Raw genomic sequence first — 18,947 nt, 5'->3', positions numbered from 1 at the left:
AGCCTAAATAAATATGCACAAAGTAAAATGAAATTTTAAAATATATAAAATATGGTAAATTTTGTTATGCATATGTTACCAAAATTTTTTTTAAAAAACTACATAAAGGTAAAAATCAGTATATGAATTTGAAGTAAGTAGAAAGGATGAAATCAGGAGTCCTATAAGGACCTGTACACTTTTTAGAGGCAAATCTGTCTTTATAAAGGACAATGCGAAGCTAAAAACACAATTAGTTACATGAGTCCCCACTTTAATGCTTGGCAAAATAATCGACTGCTTTATGAAACAGTGTCTATCTACCCTCTGAAGTTTTCAGAATCAAGCATACCAGTTTTTAGTATAAGTATGCCTGTACCCACAATTAATATAAGAAAGAAACTAATCTAAATAATTAGAATGATTTAGAATAAATCAAGAAAACTACTTAAACAACTCTCAATAAAAAAACAAAATAAAAAACACTGAAAAATAATACAGATTTTACTCACTGCTTTAAAAAACTTTTCTGACAGTTGGCATTTGGATCCAAAACTTTTGGGCTGCAAAGTCATGTTTTCCTTAGTCTGAGAATCAAAACTTGGATTTTCGATAAGGCAGTTAATAAAAACCCATATATGGTTTTTTACCTGTTGAAAACATATCAAAAAAGGTTAATATCAGAACTGATATTATTTAATAATTCAACAGAATATATAAAACATCACTTACTTGAAATGGTTTCACTGACACACCAGCTTTGTTCTTTTTCTTAACTACTTCAATCAGTTTACCAACAACTTGGTCTACTACATAATCCACATGCCGTCCACCCTGAAGACGGAAAAAAAAATAGAATCCAAAATCTTCTATAGTTAAGGTAGCAAAATAGTTACATATTCATTTTTTTCTAGAATGAGTGTTTAATCTTCACCACAACTTTGTGAATTCAGTATGACTATATTATTAACCCTATTTTCCAAAGAGTTAAGATGAGCCTCAGAATGCCAGAGTTGGGATTTAAAAAATAAAGTCTTTTTGGCCACAGAGCCAATTAGCAACTCCATAAGACTCCATACAAAGTGAAAGCAATCGAATAAAAAGAAACGTGGAGGGCTTCCCTGGTGGCGCAGTGGTTGAGTCCGCCTGCCGATGCAGGGGACACGGGTTCGTGACCCAGTCCGGGAAGATCCCACGTGCCGCGGAGCGGCTGGGCCCGTAAGCCACGGCTACTGAGCCTGCGCGTTCAGAGCCTGTGCTCTGCAACGGGAGAGGCCACAACAGTGAGAGGCCCACATACCACAAAAAAAAAAAAAAAAAAGAAACATGGAAGTGAGAATAAACACTGGCCTGGTGGTGGCAGTAACACTCACAAGACTGACACTTAGGGGCCATGGCAGCCATTGACAGTTGTCCATTCAATATCCATTCTCTCCTTTTACCTTACTGACAAACCCCAATTTGTTTGTTTTTAACTGGCAACATACCCAATTAAAAATATTCACCAATCTAGACTCCCTCGCAGCTAGAGGTAGCCACTTGACCCAGTTCTAGCCAGAGATGCTAGCAGAGGTCTACTGGATGGGGCTTCCAGAAAAACTATTGCATTCTTTCTTTCTTTCTTTTTTTTTTTTTTTTTTTGCGGTACGCAGGCCTCTCACTGTTGTGGCCACTCCCGCTGCGGAGCACAGGCTCCGGACGCACAGGCTCAGCGGCCAAGGCTCATGGGGCCCAGCCACTCTGTGGCATGTGGGATCCTCCCAGACCGGGGCACGAACCCGTGTCCCCTGCATTGGCAGGCAGACTCTCAACCACTGCACCACCAGGGAAGCCCCAAAACTATTGCATTCTTGATCAAAGGGGAGAGGCTCTAGTTGGCATATGCATTTGCCCAAACTCATTCCCTCTCCCTAGAATTTGGAAGGGTGCAGCATGAGAACGAAAGCCAAATGCTAAGGGTGGCAGAAGAGTAAGCCAGGAAGAGCATAGGTCCCTGATGACACTCTGGAGGCACCGAACCAGACTAACACTGCCTACCATCAGTCCCCAGTCATACGAGGAAGAATAAAACCTTTACATGTTTACAAACCACTGTATACTAGGTTTCTGTTACACATAACAAAATGCAATCATATCTGATACAGATTTCTGTTGACTGGAGAAAGTGATGCTAGATTATAAAAAAAATAGAAAATAAAAAAAATAAGTTCAAACTTGAACAAGAGTGACAAAGTGACAGATCACTGCGTTAGCTTATTCTAAAATACACACTTGTCGTGCCTAATATTTTACTATGGTCAATGGATAAATGCTTATAGATGAGAAGAATTTCATTTGATTTGGAAATTTAAAAGCCTACAGAAAGGGGTTCAAACTCCTCAGAATGGCAGCTAACACATTTCACAATCTGACACCAAAACAGACTCATCCCCTATTATTTGTTCTTTTACACTCAAAACTCAGAGAACACAGAATAAGGAATTTATCATTCTAAATGTCATAAAATATAAATGTATTCAATTATCAACACTAATCATATAAACTTATATAAACTTATATGTTTAATCATATAAACTTATATGTTTAAACTATAAGACAGCTATTTCATAGAAAATAAGCTTTTCTTTTCATAAGTCAATTTTGATTTCACAAAAGCAGATTTGGGTATTTTTTGTTTTTGTTGTTTATTTTATTGTTTTGAATGAAGCACTGTTCTACCACTGACTTGGAAACAGAATTAGTGTACTTACTTTTGTTGTTGCAATGCTATTTACAAAGCTGATTTGCTGGAATCCTTTTTCACTCAGTGTGAGACAAACATCCCATCTTTCATTTGCAAGTTCATGAATAACTTTTAGGGCCACTCCAGTTTCATCCAACTTGTCTTTCACATAAAGATCTACATAACTGCGAAATCCATTTACCTAATAATTTGGAAAACAAAAACAAGAAACAATTTCTCTCCTACTGGCAGCTGAACTAGGTGAATGCCAACAGGTACTCATACTCTCATTTCCCCTCATTCACAACACCTCTCAATCTGCAGATCCCAACCTTATTCTACTCCTTGATTTCTGCCCTTTAAAAAGGAATTCATTTCCGTATGTACTTGACAAAGAGAGGTTATGAAGGGACAGCTGGACAGGTAAATTATTATAAAATTTTTCAAAAGTTTAAATTTTTAAAATGACCAAGTAGACCTCCAGTTTGAGTTGACATGTAGAGGACAAAGAAGAAGTTTTCTTCTCCCTTACAAGAAAACAGCTGGTCAGGTGACAAATTTTTTATGTATCTTCAAAAGCTTGGGATCACAGGACAGCTGGCCATCCTAAGTCTGAAGACAGACAGGTGTCTGTAGGGAGACACAGAACCTAAGCCTTTTGCTTAACTGGGACAGAAGCTACTTGGTTATATAAGCCCACAGGAGCCTTAAGCCAGAGTTTCTGATTAACTGCTACAGGACACATGTGGACCTGCGTGAGTGTTAGAAGAACTTGAGGGCTGTGGTCAAAGGGTTCCTACTCTTTTCCAGGAACCGTAGAGTAAGTTTTCACAGGGCAGATCAGAGAGAATCTAGAACAAGTTCCCCCCATGGGGCCAGCTGGGGGAGAAGAGCAGCCACTGGGAATCCCACCCAGACCCATCTCCCTTATCAAAAAGAAAAACAAACAACAACAACAGCAAAAAACCCCTTAATCCACAGGGGGCAAGGCCATAGAGCCAATTAGCAACTCCAGGGCTGGAAAGCCATGGTGAAGTATCACTGCAGCTGGGATGAAGTAATTCTGCCCCGGGCCACCCCACCTCACCCCCATCTCATTTAAGTTTACATTTTTAAAAGGCTTATTCCGCAGGGCAGGGAGCCTAAAGGATACTGAATGAGAACACTGGCGGTTACCTGCTGCAACTAGGGCAAGAGAACAGAGGACAAAAGGACAATCCCCACCTCCAACGGAGGGGCAGACACTCTTGTGAATGCCAGACCCCTGAGACACGGGTTCACTGTGTGCTCTGAAGCCGGAGACTTAGTCAGACGTGGGGTTCTCCACAACCTACAACCAGGCTAGCAGGCCTCCGATAACAACAGTGGTTCTCAGCTGGGAGAGCAACACGAGACAGACCCTCCTTGAGGGGCAGCTCCAAGGGAAGGCCCAAAGCGAAAAGAAGGGACAAAAAACAATCTAAAGTATCTGGTGCCCATAGCAACAACAGACTGCAAATACGGCCCAATCTCTGTCCAGATTAACATAAACCCTCACACTAAAGCCTAGGTACTCCGTATCTATTACCCTATACAACATTGCTGATTTTCAGCAGAATCTTACAAGGCATGCCAAAAGGCAAGAAAAAAACACAGTCTGAAAAGACAAAGCAATCATCAGAACCAGACTTAGATGTGTCACGGATGTTTTAACTATCAGATAAGACATTTAAAATAACTATGGCTAATCTGTTAATCTCTAGTGGAAAAGGCAGACAATATGTAACTTCAGCAGAGACAGAAGCTTTAAGAATGAATCAGTTGGAAATCCTAGAAATCAAACACAGCAGAAGACAAGAAGAATGCCTTTGGCAGGCTCAGCAAAAGACTTGAAACAGTAGAGGAAAGAGATCAATGAACTTGAAAATAGAGCAACAGAAATTAAACTAAAACACAAAGAGAGTGAATAAAGCAGAGCAAAACGTCCAAGAGCTTGGGACCCTACAATATATGCATAATTGGAACACCAAAAGGAAAAGAAAGAAAAGCATGTAAGAAATATTTGAAGAAGTAACAGCCAAAAATTTTCCAAAATTAGTGACAGACTCCAAACAATAGATCCAAGAAGCTCAGAAAACACCAGAGAGACTACGTACCAAGAAAACCAAAAAACACCACCAAAAAAACCAACCAACCAACACAAAAAACCATATATATACCTAAGCATAGCATACTCAAAAACCAAAGACAAACAGAAAATCTTCAAGGCAGCCGGAGGAAAAACAAACACTTTACCGAGGAAGAAGGACATGAACTACAGTAGAAACCATGCAAGCAAGAAGACAACGGAGTGACATTTTTAAAGTATTGAAAAAATTAAACTATCAACCCATAATTCTACATTCAGTGAAACTTTGTATCCTTTGGAGTGAGGGAAAAGAAAGACTCTCTCAGTCTTTCTGAGGGTAACATAAACTGAGGGAATCTATTGCCAGCATACCTATTCTACAGAAAATAAATATTAAAGGAAAATCTCCAGGCAGAAGGAATATGATTAAGATCAAAAACTTAGATCTACACGAAGAAATTAACAGCATTGGAAATGGAATAAATGAAGGTAAAATATAATCTTTATTGTATTTTTAATTACTCTAAAAGATAACTGACTGCTTAAAGCATTAACAACATCACTAGTTGTGGAAACATTTCTGCCATCATTTCTTCAAATATTTCTTCCACCTCATTCTCTTTCTTCTTCTGTTGTTTATAGCACATGTAAAAGTGAAATGTATGATGTACTGTTATAAAGTCCCTCCACTACACATGGGATACACACACCCCTATGTTCACAGCAGCACTATTCACAACAGCAAGACATGGAAACAAGTCCATCGACAGGTGAATGGATAAAGAAGATGTGGTACATGTATACAATAGAATACTACTCAGCCATAATGAAATAATGCCATTTGCAGCAAAGTGGATGGCCCTAGAGATTATCATAAAAGTGAAGTCAGACAGAGAAAGACAAATATCATATGATATCACTTATATGTGGAATCTAAAAAGATGATACAAACGAACATATTTACAAAACAGAAACAGACTCACAGACTTAGAGAACAAACTTGTGGTTACCAGCGGGGGAAAGGTGGAGGGAGGGATAGTCAGGGAGTTTGGGATTGACATGTACACACTTCTATATTTAAAATAAAATGCCTTTCCATGAAAAAGTAAAGTCCTTTCACTACACGTGAAGTGATAAATTATTTGAAGGTGGACTCAAACCATTCACAACTGTGTATTATAAACCCTAGGGCAACCACTAAAAACATTTTAAAAACAGGTATAATAACAAGTAAATAGAGGAGATAAAATGGAATCGTAAAAAAAAAAAGCTCAATTAAAACCAGAGAAGGCAGGATACAGGGAAATAAGAAACAAACAAATACAATGAATAAATAGCAAGATGGTAAATTTTAATCCAAATGTATCAATAATCACTTTAAATGTGAATCATCTAAACACACTGGTCAAAAGAGATTAACAGATTAGATTTGAAAAGCAAGATCTAACTATAAGCTGTCTACGAATTAACAAAGCATTAACTATTTTAGAAGACACTTACAGGCAATTTCTTTCCATTAAACATAACCTTGACTCCTTTGCACGAACCAGCCAAATCGTAAGCTCTTCTGGTCATGAGAGCCACAATGTCCTTGTCAAGTTTCTCCATCTTAAACTTGGACAGATCTGGTTGGAATGTTATGCATGTGTAATCTTCACCATCAAAATGTTTAATTTTGGCTTCAGAAGTCTTCATCATATTATTCATCCATGTCTGTAAAAGAAAAAATATTCAAATGTTTCTATAATGCTTCTATATTTGATAATACATAAAGACTCAGCTAATGAGATAACACTCATTTACCATAACTATATCCGTTTTCCAGCTTCACAGCAAACCAAATTCTTGAAACTGATATTATAAATGAGAAAATTTTAAATACTACTATTATAACCTCATGCTGAAAATAAGCAAAATAAACTGCACAACTTTATACATTGTTAGTTAAAACATCTTTCAAATTCTTCAACATGACCATACAGAATTTTACAAAAATAAAAAGATATGATGCTTTTCCTGACAAAATTATTTTAGCCTATGTAAAATTTCAAACTATTTTCAAAGGTCTACAAAAGTGAAATATAAAATTTTGAAATGTAAATTTGACAAATCAACAAGGAATTTTTCAAACATGCTAAGCAGATGTATTTCAATCTGCCTGTGAGGGTCAGGATATTTTCCCTATTGCTTAAATAGGTTAAAGGAAAAGTCTGTTAAGTAAAGCGTTTGTTTTAAAGGAATAGGAGAAAGATAGGTTTATGTAAAATATCCCAGGCATTCTGAAGTCTTTTTACTCTGATTACTTGCTTAATGCTTTAAAAACAAGTTATATGGGTATCACTGCAATTTACCTAAGGTCTATTATCTTGGCAAAGCAACAAACATGATTATTTTAAAAAAAAAAAATCAGGCACATTTCTATCATACCTGCTTAAAACTATGTTTGTATTCTTTGCAAGCAGTTTCTACTGTAAACTTTGTACTGAAAATATTACAAAGTTTTGCACCATAACCATTGCGACCACCTGTAAAAACAATTAAATGTGAAAGGTTTAATGACAATGACTTTAAAGAAACTTTGTTAACTCACCTACCATACAGCAGGTCTGTTGCAAAACAGTTTCCACTTATTGAAATAATCAATTGATGACAATGCAAAGTATATTTAGATTTTTCATTTAAAGAAAAATAAAATTAAGGTTTAGCACATATAGTAAAATTAAAATATGCATTTTGTAGATTATCTTCATCACAACTTCAAAAACATTAAGCTTTTTATCTCCTATAATTCAGTAAGTCTATGTATGAAATCTGAGCTTTCTATCAAAGTTACTTCTCTATTACAAAATTTTAATCTATATAACTTCCTAGAGCCTTGGTTTTGAAAAAAAATTATCAATCTACTTAGGAAATGTAAATAAGTAGAAAAACATCTGGTTTTGGTCAAAGCACTTTCAACTCTATTCATAGGGTCTAGGCTTTCAATCTTGACTCTCTTAAAGAAATCAGTTTAAAAGCAATTTAATTGATACCAAAAGACATGGTGCTTATGTAAAAACAAATTCACATAAACAGGAATCATACACATCTTATTTTCATCAGGACTCTAATTCAAAACCCAAACCGTTAGCCAGGTTAGAGCTCCAGGAGTTCTAGCAGAAGTCAGTGTACTACGAGAGTTAAGTCTCTATCAGACTATAACCAAGGAAACAATTAAACATGATAGTTTTTTATATATTAACTCTGAAAAGGATTTTCTCATAATAAAACTATACAGATTTCCTTTTCTGTAACATTTTATATAGAAATAGTAAGAGGGCAATATTTTTCAATAAAAATTCTGATCAGCCTAAATCAGACTTTACCTGTTACTTTTTTCTCATCATCATCATAGTTACTGGATGTTAAAAGCTGTCCAAAAATTAATGCAGGAACATAAACTTTCTCTACTTTGTGTTCTACTACCGGAATGCCTTTCCCATTATTCCAGATGCTTATGATGTTAGATTCACTGTAAATAAACAAGCAGAGTTTAGAGCTTAAAATAGTTATAAGCTATATCAATTAATTTACATCAAAAGTAATGTAACCCAGAATAAACCTGAGTTTGCCAGCCATTACCAATTGGGAGACACTCACTTGTCTTCCAAGAAAATGCTTGCTGAGGACACACATTTCTATCCCTGAGTCATAACTCAAATTAAGATCTGCAGGTAATACTGCAAAATTTCTCAGGAAAAGAAACTCTTCTCAGTAGTAAAAGCGGTGAAGCTTTTATAACAAGCCAGCTATCAATTTCGTTTTCTTTTCATACATATTAGCCATGATCTTCCTGCTTCACCCTACCAGTCAGCCACCTGTGAACCCAGGCTCTGCAGGGCCAGTGACCACGGCCATTTTTATTTCCTACCTGACTGCTGAGCAGGGCAGACAGAAAGGGAAAAACAGCCTGAAATGTACTCCATTCTCCGCCTAAATGTTAGAGGGTTGTTTGTATTGTGGCAGTCATTGTTATAAACTAACCTTAATGGTTTTAAAATATGTTAAGTATTACCTATTTTAGGTCTTTTAGGTTTTTCAGGCACAAAACCATCCATTTTAGTCCTAAATGGTATGGAGTAGAGGTTCCTACAGTTAACAGCAACTTGACGTAGGCCACAGTCCTGATGGAAAATTTTGCCTACCCTATCGCTTCAGGGTAGTATATATTACGATGCCTTTACCCACTTAGCCAAACGTGCAAAGAAACACACTTCACTGAGAATTACCTTAAAAAGCTACCATTTGCCAATCTGATTCACAATTATTCTTAGACACACTGTTTCACTCACACATACATAGCTTAATCTCTCTAGAGTTACTAGAAGTAGTTATTACAACTAAAAAAAAAGTTATAAAAGCCAAAATGAAAATCAAAGATCCAGGAGGAAGTTAATTAAATTTTTAGAAGAAAAAGAAAATAAAAAATAACAACACATCCTCTTCTTTCCCTCGCTCTACAATATAGGTTCAACTCTCTGAATCGCGGAGACTTAAATTTTGATATCATTTTTATTCATATCTCCTGATCATTCTCTAAAGTCGTTTAATCATCAAGACATTAATTTGTCCTATTAGATTCGTTTCAGCAGTATCCGACCTTCCTTCATTCCAAATGCCAGTATAGGAGTCTAAATTAGCATCACCTTAAATACTGTTACTGCAACACTGCTAAAACACAGAGCTAGCCACTCCCCTTAACTATATTCTGATACCACAGCTTTCCTCACACTACTGTTTGCTCCAGGACACATCAGTAGTTTAAGTGTCTTCTATTGCATGTTCCAGGCCCATTATCCATATCATCACTTAGAGTCAAACTGAACTACCACTATTCTGCAACATGCATCCTATTTTCCTGCAGGTCAGTTTTATTACTTGTCCATGTTCATTCCCAATTCTTCCATTTCTTTGTTTACTGGTCTTTCCCTTGCCTACACTACCTTTTCCCTCTTTGTCTAGCCAAATTTTACCTTAACTTCAAGGATCAATTTACGACTTCAGTTCTCCCACAAGCCTTTTACCCAGCCTAAAACAACGTTTCCCAACCCTCCTTACATTGAAACTTGCAAAAAAATCGAAAAGTATTTACAAGAGACCTCAGGACATAATTAGGTTAGCTCACTTGTGGGTAAACACTCTCTACAGAATACACAGCTGAATATTTAAGTATGTAATGGTTTCAAATTAGCTACTGTACTTTACCTTGTGTGTCCTTTTAAATGCAGATGTCAAAAGAGTGGGCCTTAGAAAAAGGGCTGTGTATTGCATTACTTTTTTAGACTTCCAAATAGTTCCTAGCTTGGGCTTAAAACCTGTAACTTATTAAGCACTTTTTTTTTTTTTTTTTAACAAGACACTTCATGGAGTTTAAAACTATAGAGAAAAATTCTGAAGGAAATGAAGAAAGAAAACGAATGGAAAATTACAGATATTAAACATCTCAGAATGACACAAAAAGTCAACAAACTCATTAGAAAACCCTTAAAATTTCTTCATCCTACTTAGTACATGTGGTACTATAATTAAAATAAGGCACTTTGTAAATGCGTTATCTTCATCACAGTTTCAAAAAATGAGGCTTGATATCAAGTACATTCTATAAGCCTGTGTGAGTATGAAACTGAAATCTTCTATCAAAGTCACCTATTACAAAATTTCAATCTATTTCACTTCCTAGATCTGGTACTTATTTCTATAATCTCTAAACAATGATTCAGAATTCTATAACTATATTCTTTGCTCCATCAATAATCTTCACATTAGTATTAAGAATGATGTCCTTGAATAAGCTATAAATAAAGTTTCAAAATAATTAAAGCTAACAAACCTGGAAAACAATCTAAACATCCAATATTCATTAGCTGGAAAGAGGTTAAACAATGATGACATACTGACATAATAAAATACTTAGAAACATTAAAAAGAATTAAGTAGATCTACATAAGTTAATAAAGAAGGCTGCCCACAGTATGTCAAATAAAAATTGAAAGATACAAAATAGTATACAGAAGGCGATTTTTAAAAAATGTATACATATATGTACATATATTTCAGTATGAGTGTGTATACTGAAAGCTACAGCTTTAAGTTTCAACCCTGAATAAATAAAAATACATAAGCTGGAGAAACAGAACCCTGGTTAATGTGCTTTCCACAGTTATTTGATTTTAATCAAACAGATGCCAACAAATAAGTTGTTTCAATAACAACTAACCATTATGTTATACTATTTAATGGGTTTTAAGCTCCCCTGTAAGAAGCTGCTTCAAATTCTCTTTCTAGAATTGCTGTCCAAATTCTGCATGGCACTCCTTGCTAATCTATTCCTACTTTTATTTTGTTTGTTTTTTTGTTTTTTTTACAACCATGGCTGTTTACTTAAATTTTATTCCCACGTCACAGAGTATTATCAAAAGAGGAATAAGAGCTAAACTGTGCTGTGTATCCTCTACACTTAACCCATTAACTATCAAAATTTAACCTCTCTTTTACACAAAGAGTTCATGTACACACATGCACAAAGAAAAATAAAATCTGCTATACAAAAATGTTAAAAAGAATGAAACCCAAAGAGTATAAAAAATGGACAGCAGAGAAAAATGGGTCAATAAAATAAACAGCCTAATGGCACTTTTCCCCATCTGAATTCTGCTTTAAAATGACTTCTTAATTTAGAAATCTAACTTAAGCAAAAATTGCATCTCTGAAATAAAATTTATTTTAATAAAAGTAGCATGAATTCTGTAATATATGTAGTAAAGGAAAAACATAAGGAATGATTTTATGGGAGAATATTCACAAAAGTCAAAATGTTATTGTCAAAATTAACAAATATAAATAAATAATAAAATATAAGGATCAACAACATGTCCCAAAATGGTTGTCTGTTGGCAATTTTAAATATGTGTGTGTATAAAATATATATTTTAATTAAAAGCAGGAGGAAGATTCAAGAATCTCATCAATAATTTATAAACAAAAGTAAAATAGGAAAGGAGAGGTGAAAAATATACTACCTTCACCCTTTTTTCCTTGGAATAGTCAATTATGAATTTTTGTTTTATATACATATTTTGTATGAAATAAAAGAACTTTCCAGCAGAAGCAGTTAAAATGACTTAGAGATAAATAAGAAAAAAGAAACTGTTATCTGATTCCCATTAAGAACCAAATAAATTTAGTTATAATTCTATGACACTCTTATACTCACACAAAAATGTCTGCTAAATGAAAAGGGAGTTAGAAAGAGAGCAATAAAGGCACTAGTTTGTCCCAAATCTGTAATAAACTTAAAGTAAAGCCTGCCACCAAGAGTCATTATTTGGTCTACAGAGCTGTTTTATAGCTCACTTCTTGATCACTTTGTTATGATGGGGTTCTATCTAATCTTTTTTTTTAAAGTCCACATTATTGGATCAATGTGGTCAAAGCAATTAAGATAAAGGAACCAAACATCGTAACCATGTTCACCATGAATGTATTTAAGAAAAGGTCTTCTTCCTTAGTTTTCAGAGTCTTTCAGTTCTGATTTTTAAAAAAGCTTAAAGATATCAAAAATTCAACATCTGTTACTCCTTACTAGCTCTCCTAAAACATAATAAATGATACCATTTTTAACTAATTTCCTAAATATGGAAGAAAAGAAATCCTGACAGCCAAAATTTCCTTTTAAATGTCTGCCTAAGTTGCAACTTGTAAGTGTCTTGTGCATCTTACCATACAGATTCTCAAGAATTTATTTGTTATAGAAATGATGCAAATGAAAAACAAAAAAAGAAAAAGAAAAATCAAGAACTTCAACAGTATAGTTATGTAGTAATATTTTCATATAAGATACAGTCAACTTCATGGTATAACCAAATATAAACTATATTTTTATTATTTATCTTAACCATGTCCTTAAAATTAGATTACTGACAGTAAGGCTATAACTGAATTATTGAATTTTCATGTTAAAGAAAATTTTCATGTTAAAATCATGCTAAATTACTAACTATAAAGGATAAATGTAACATAATATCTCACAAAAGCATCCTGGTGAAAACAGGATAAAGCTTTAAGTTAGAAATACTTTATTATTTTCACTCCCCCTCAGTCCTCCAAAAAAAATATCACTGTAGTTATCAGCTAAGCACCTGGTATATATATTCTATAATACCAGCAGTTCCCAATTCACAAATGTTATAAATGGAAAAGTCCAAATGTTGGTTATGAAAAAGTAAATTTAACCCATAATGTAACTGGAATAGTACTAACAATAGCCCGTAGCCTTGAGTACCAAAGCAAAAATAAGAAAAGATTGATTATTCTAGCAGCTGAAACAGTATCCACAGCATCAAAGAGGGAGAAAAATGGTCTCCAAGTGCTCCCATAAGGAAGTACTGAATACTTTGGAGAAAAAGATCATGAATGACAGAGGAAACTATAAGAGGGTAGCATTCTGGCCAAAAGAGACAAAAATAACAAGGTCTCAAGCAACAAGAAACTCAAGAGTACTAACTGTATGCATTATTCCTTTGAGGAATGTTCGAAGTTGAACATCTGAATAAAACAACTTAGCATAAGAAATTAAACTTGAAATATACTTACGGATCAATAGAAACTTTAATACAGGTCATGTTCTTATCCCTCTGTTTATTGTCAGCTGCATTAACTACAAAATTAAATATTTTGATAAGTAATAAAATAGTTATAATAAATAAACATATAAGGACATACATAAATAAACATACAGCTACATGTGCATCACTACTTAATATAAACATTTACATATGGTAATAGTTAATGAAAATAATATTGCTAATTTCTAATACAAAATCTGATTTTCCAAGTAATATTCTTAAATTTTATATCACACCAAATTACGGTTATGTCTTCTACCACAAAACAAAGGGGGAGGATGATTCTATGATATTGAAAAACAAATTAAGTAAAAACAAACATCTGCAGTTTACAAACCCCTATCCAGGTCTAAAAGTAAAGTATTGAGTTTAATTATATTTTATCTTGGCAACACATAACTACTTTCTCTGGCTCTCCTTCAATAAACTAGTGATTTTATAGACAGATTGAGCTGAAACCAGTTATTTTTGAATTAGAAAAGCACTCTTTAGCATCCTTAGAAATCAAAGTTTTAAATTCTATGAACTATAACTGATAATACTTGCATACATTAACCACAGCTTCAGTGGTTAGCTAGCTGTCAAACTGAACTTCAATCACAGAAGGAATATGTTCCTGATAAACACTGTGTAACCTAAAAGTAAAACTGGCGGATAGTTGGCAGACAAGAGTGAAAAGTACCAGTGAAAGAGTGAAAACGAAAGTAACCAGTTTTACTCTCCTATCCTTTTCCCAAAGACCAAAAGAAGCTTCAAGAGACCCAAACAACCCTGGTAGGAAACCTCAAGTGGCACTGATGAGTCTCTATAGAAAATCCTTGGCTAAAAACGTTTCCAAAGTGCAAGCCTGCCCTAGGAGTCAATTAGGTATCCACACTTCGTTGTGATTTAACTAATCATGTGATTTGGAATGGACAGAGGTATTTGGAACAATGGTTGTTAAACCTGGTTGTCCAATAGAAATACCTAATGTGTTGGTGAAAAACCCATTTTTATGTGTCTCAACTCAAACCGACTGAATCTGCATGGATCAGGCCCTGGAATCTGTATTTTTAACATGCCCTCTCCTGTTGACTGGGATGTGAGCAGCCCCCAGACGACTGCACATACAGGACCATACAATGACCCTGGGATTACTGATCAAATACAACACATGCATTTTACAGATGAACAAACCAAACACAAAGACATGACGTCCAGAGATATGAACATATTACAGCAGGTAATACAGATTTTCTGAAGAACATTTATACTCAGCATAAAAACCAGAGATATGCCTTTAAAATTTATAAGTCTGGTTTTACATATATAGGGACATTATAATGATATCAACAGAAACAGATGCATTAAATCTTAAGCAAGTACTCACCCAAAATTTCATCAAAGATCTTGTATAAACCCGGCACAAAGGTAACCTCTCTGCAATTCATTCCTATATCTTCATCATACACCCACATGAGCTGCAATGAGAGAAAAATTCAAAAGAACTTATGGAGTAAAAAATATTTAACATCAATTTTACAAAGCATAAATCCACATTTGTCATTTAGTCTGTAAATACTTAGATCTTCAAAGTAGAAAAACATACTACTTCAGCTGCAGTCAACCTTGCTGTATTCATCTTCAATTTAAATAGCCTCAAAATTGAGAAATTGTTCATTTTGTATCAAGTCTGTGTTCTTACTCATACATAAAGTCAGGTTTAATATAAGGCACCAAAAATTGTTAGAAACAGTATTTAAGTAAAATAGGAAAAAAAATATGTTTACTTTACACTTTTACTTCACACATTATATTTTTCTGTAGTATAAGTAGCACAGAGTAAACAGTATGAATGCAGCATGATTTTGGAGTCAAAGACACCTAGCTTTGAATCCCAGCTCTCACTAGTTGAGAGGTCTGAGCAACTTACTTAAATTTAACTGCTAGAAAAAAATTGCTATGCATAAGCCAAGTCCATAGTAAGCATTAAACAACAGTCATCAATGTGTATATATAAATTCTAGAATTTAAAATAAACGACAGCATGAACTTCAGAACCTTTAAAAAGTTCACAGAGCACCATTTTACTTTATACGTCTCTATACTTCTCAGATAGTTTTTAGCTCCCAGTTTTTTTAATTTCTAGTGAAAAATTAAGACATTTCTACCTCTTAGATCTCTCTCCCTACTTTCTATTATTACCAGAGACATGAAATTGTGTACTCACAGAGCATATACTTACAAAATTTTATTAAAAAGTAGATATACATCTAATTTCAGTAAAATTTAATAATTACCTGTGTCAATGGCTCCACCGACCCAATGTACGTATCAGGACGAAGGAGAATATGTTCAAGTTGTGTCTTTTTCTGATACACTCTCTCAACAGACAACTTCTTTGAAGAATCATTTTTGTTTGCAGTTTCTGACTCTTCTTTTTTTGCAGCATTGTTCTGATCAAAAAGAGTCTAAAATTAACCAAAAAATCAAATTTAAATAACCTATCAAGGGATAAACTAAAATGTATATGGACACATAACACAGGTTTTCTCTTTAACAACAAAATTATCTTTCAGGCTCTGATTTTTAAGTTCTAAAGAGAACACAGGTCTATTTACTGAAAATCTAGTACCTTTTATAATATAGTGTGAAACTGCAGTTTTGACTGAGCCCAAAAAGTAGGTATACATAGTTACCAGAATAGCTAGAACAGCCTACAACTATTCAATCAAGAAATATTGGAAGAGCTTCAAGATGGCGGAAGAGTAAGACGCGGAGATCACCTTCCTCCCCACAGATACACCAGAAATACATCTACACGTGGAACAACTGCTACAGAACACCTACTGAACGCTGGCAGAAGACCTCAGACCTCCCAAAAGGCAAGAAAGTCCCCACGTACCTGGGTAGGGCAAAAGAAAAAAGAATAAACAGAGACAAAAGAATAGGGACGGGACCTGCACCAGTGGGAGGGAGCCGTGAAGGAGGAAAGGTTTCCACACACTAGAAGACCCTTCGCGGGTGGAGACTGCGGGTGGCGCAGGGGGAGCTTCGAAGCCACTGAGGAGAGCACAGCCACAGGGCTGCGGGGGGCAAAGTGGAGAGATTCCCGCACAGGGGACAGATGCCGACCGGCACTCACCAGCCCGAGAGGCTTATCTGCTCATCCGCCGGGGCGGGCGGGGCTGGGGGCTGAGGCTCGGGCTTCAGTGGGATCCCAGGGAGAGGACTGGGGATGGCGGTGTGAACACAGCCTGAACGGGGCTAGTGTGCCACAGCTAGGCGGGAGGGAGTCTGGGAAAAGGTCTGGAGCTGCCGAAGAGGCAAGAGACCATTGTTCTGGGGTGCGCGAGGAGAGGGGATTCCGAGCACTGCCTAAACGAGTTCCAGAGACGGGCGCGAGCCACGGCTATAAGCGCGAACCCCAGAGATGGGCATGGGACGCTAAGGCTGCTACTGCCGCCACCAAGAAGCCTGTGTGCGAGCACAGGTCACTATCCACACCTCCCCTCCTGGGAGCCTAGGCAGCCCGGCACTGCCAGGGTCCCGGGATCCAGGGACAACTTAACCGGGAGAACGCACGGCGCATCTCAGGCTGGTGCAACATCACACCGGCCTCTGAGGCCACAGGCTCACCCCCCATCCGCACCCCTCCCTCCCCGCGGCCTGAATGAGCCAGAGCCCCCGAATTAGCTGCTCCTTTAACCCCGTCCTGTCTGGGCAAAGAACAGACCACCCTCAGGTGACCTGCATGCAGAGGCGGGGCCAAATCCAAAGCTGAACCCCGGGAGCTGTGCAAAGAAGAGAAAGGGAAATTTCTCCCAGTAGCCTCAGAAGCAGTGCATTAAATCTCCACAATCAACTTGATCTACCCTGCATCTGTGGAATACCTAAATAGACAACGAATCATCCCAAACTGGGGTGGTGGACTTTGGGAGCAACAATACATATATTTATTTTCTTCTTCTCTTCTTGTGAGTGTGCATGTGTATGCTTCTGTGTGTGATTTTGTCTGTATAAGCTTTGCTTTTACCATTTGTGCTACGGTTCTGTCGGTTTTTTTGTTTTTGTTTTTTTTAGTATAGTTTTAAGTATTTGTTATCATTGGTGAATTTGTTTTTTGGTTTGGTTGCTCTCTTCTTTCTTTTTTTTACTTTTTAACTTTTTAATTTTTCATAATTATATTTTATTTTAATAACTATTTTTTTCTTTCCTTTTTTCTCCCTTTTATTCTGAGTTGTGTGGATGACAGGGTCTGGGTGCTCTGGCCAGGTGTCAGGCCTCTGTCTCTGAGGTAGGAGAGCCGAGTTCAGGACATTGGTCCACCAGAGACCTCCCAGCTCCACGTAATATCAAATGGCGAAAATCTCCCTGAGACCTCTATCTCAAAGCCAAGACCCAGCTCCACTCAATGACCAGCAACCTATGATGCTGGACACCCTATGCCAAACAACTAGCAAGACAGGAACACAACACCACCCATTAGCAGAGAGGCTGCCTAAAATCATAAGGTCACAGACACTGCAAACACACCACTGGACATGGACCTGCCCACCAGAAAGACAAGATCCAGCCTCATCCACCAGAACACAGGTACTAGTCCCCTCCACCAGGAAGCCTACACAACCCACTGAACCAAACTTAAAACACTAAGGGCAGACACAAAAAACAATGGGAACTACTAACCCGTAGCCTACGAAAAGGAGACCCCAAACACAGTAAGTTAAGCAAAATGAGAAGACAGAGAAACACACAGCAGTTGAAGGAGCAAGGTAAAAACCCACCAGACCAAACAAGTGAAGAGGAAATAGGCAGTCTACCTGAAAAAGAATTCAGAATAATAGTGAAGATGATCCAAAATCTTGGAAATAGAAGGGAGAAAATACAAGAAACATTTAACAAGGACTTAGAAGAACAAAAGAGCAAACAAACAATGATGAACAACACAATAAATGAAATTTAAAATTCTCTAGAAGGAATCAATAGCAGAATAACTGAGGGAGAAGAACAGATAAGTGACCTGGAAGATAAAATAGTGGAAATAACTACTGCAGAGCAGAATAAAGAAAAAATGAATGAAAAGAATTAAGGACAGTCTCGGAGACCTCTGGGACAACATTCAACGCACCAACATTCGAATTATAGTGATCCCAGAAGAAGAAGAGAAAAAGAAAGGGACTGAGAAAATATTTGAAGACGTTACAGTTGAAAACTACCTTAATATGGGAAAACAAATAGTTACTCAATTCCTGGAAACGCAGAGAGTCCCATACAGGATAAATCCAAGGAGAAACATGCCAAGACACATATTAATTAAACTACCAGAAATTAAATACAAAGAAAAAACATTAAAAGCAGCAAGGGAAAAAAAACAACTGACAAACAAGGGAATCCCCATAAGGTTAAAAGCTGATCTTTCAGGGCTTCCCTGGTGGCGCAGTGGTTGAGAGTCTGCCTGCCAATGCAGGGGACACGGGTTCGTGCCCCGGTCCGG

At 36.4% G+C, this 18,947-nt stretch overlaps 1 protein-coding gene across 3 annotated transcripts in view; it reads right to left on the bottom strand.

Moving 5' to 3' along the window:
- The window catches only part of TOP2B (DNA topoisomerase II beta), a 66,349-nt gene that overhangs the window by 29,825 nt on the left and 17,577 nt on the right, over positions 1-18,947 (bottom strand). For 2 of the 3 annotated variants that reach the window (XM_067737338.1, XM_067737340.1), the window contains exons 2-10: positions 15,751-15,921; positions 14,841-14,931; positions 13,440-13,503; positions 8,174-8,319; positions 7,236-7,333; positions 6,309-6,521; positions 2,730-2,903; positions 712-813; positions 492-629 (exon numbers count right to left, since the gene is read on the bottom strand). In XM_067737338.1, coding sequence (XP_067593439.1) covers positions 492-629; positions 712-813; positions 2,730-2,903; positions 6,309-6,521; positions 7,236-7,333; positions 8,174-8,319; positions 13,440-13,503; positions 14,841-14,931; positions 15,751-15,921 — 1,197 coding nt within the window. The remainder of the gene's footprint in view (positions 1-491; positions 630-711; positions 814-2,729; positions 2,904-6,308; positions 6,522-7,235; positions 7,334-8,173; positions 8,320-13,439; positions 13,504-14,840; positions 14,932-15,750; positions 15,922-18,947) is intronic. The other variant, XM_067737339.1, reaches the window with a different exon arrangement.

The sequence above is a fragment of the Pseudorca crassidens genome, chromosome 5, assembly GCF_039906515.1.
Source record: "Pseudorca crassidens isolate mPseCra1 chromosome 5, mPseCra1.hap1, whole genome shotgun sequence".
Classification (NCBI taxonomy): Eukaryota; Metazoa; Chordata; class Mammalia; order Artiodactyla; family Delphinidae; genus Pseudorca; species Pseudorca crassidens.
The sequence above is the reverse complement of the archived record's forward strand: the minus strand, read 5'-3'. Positions and strand labels throughout refer to the sequence as shown.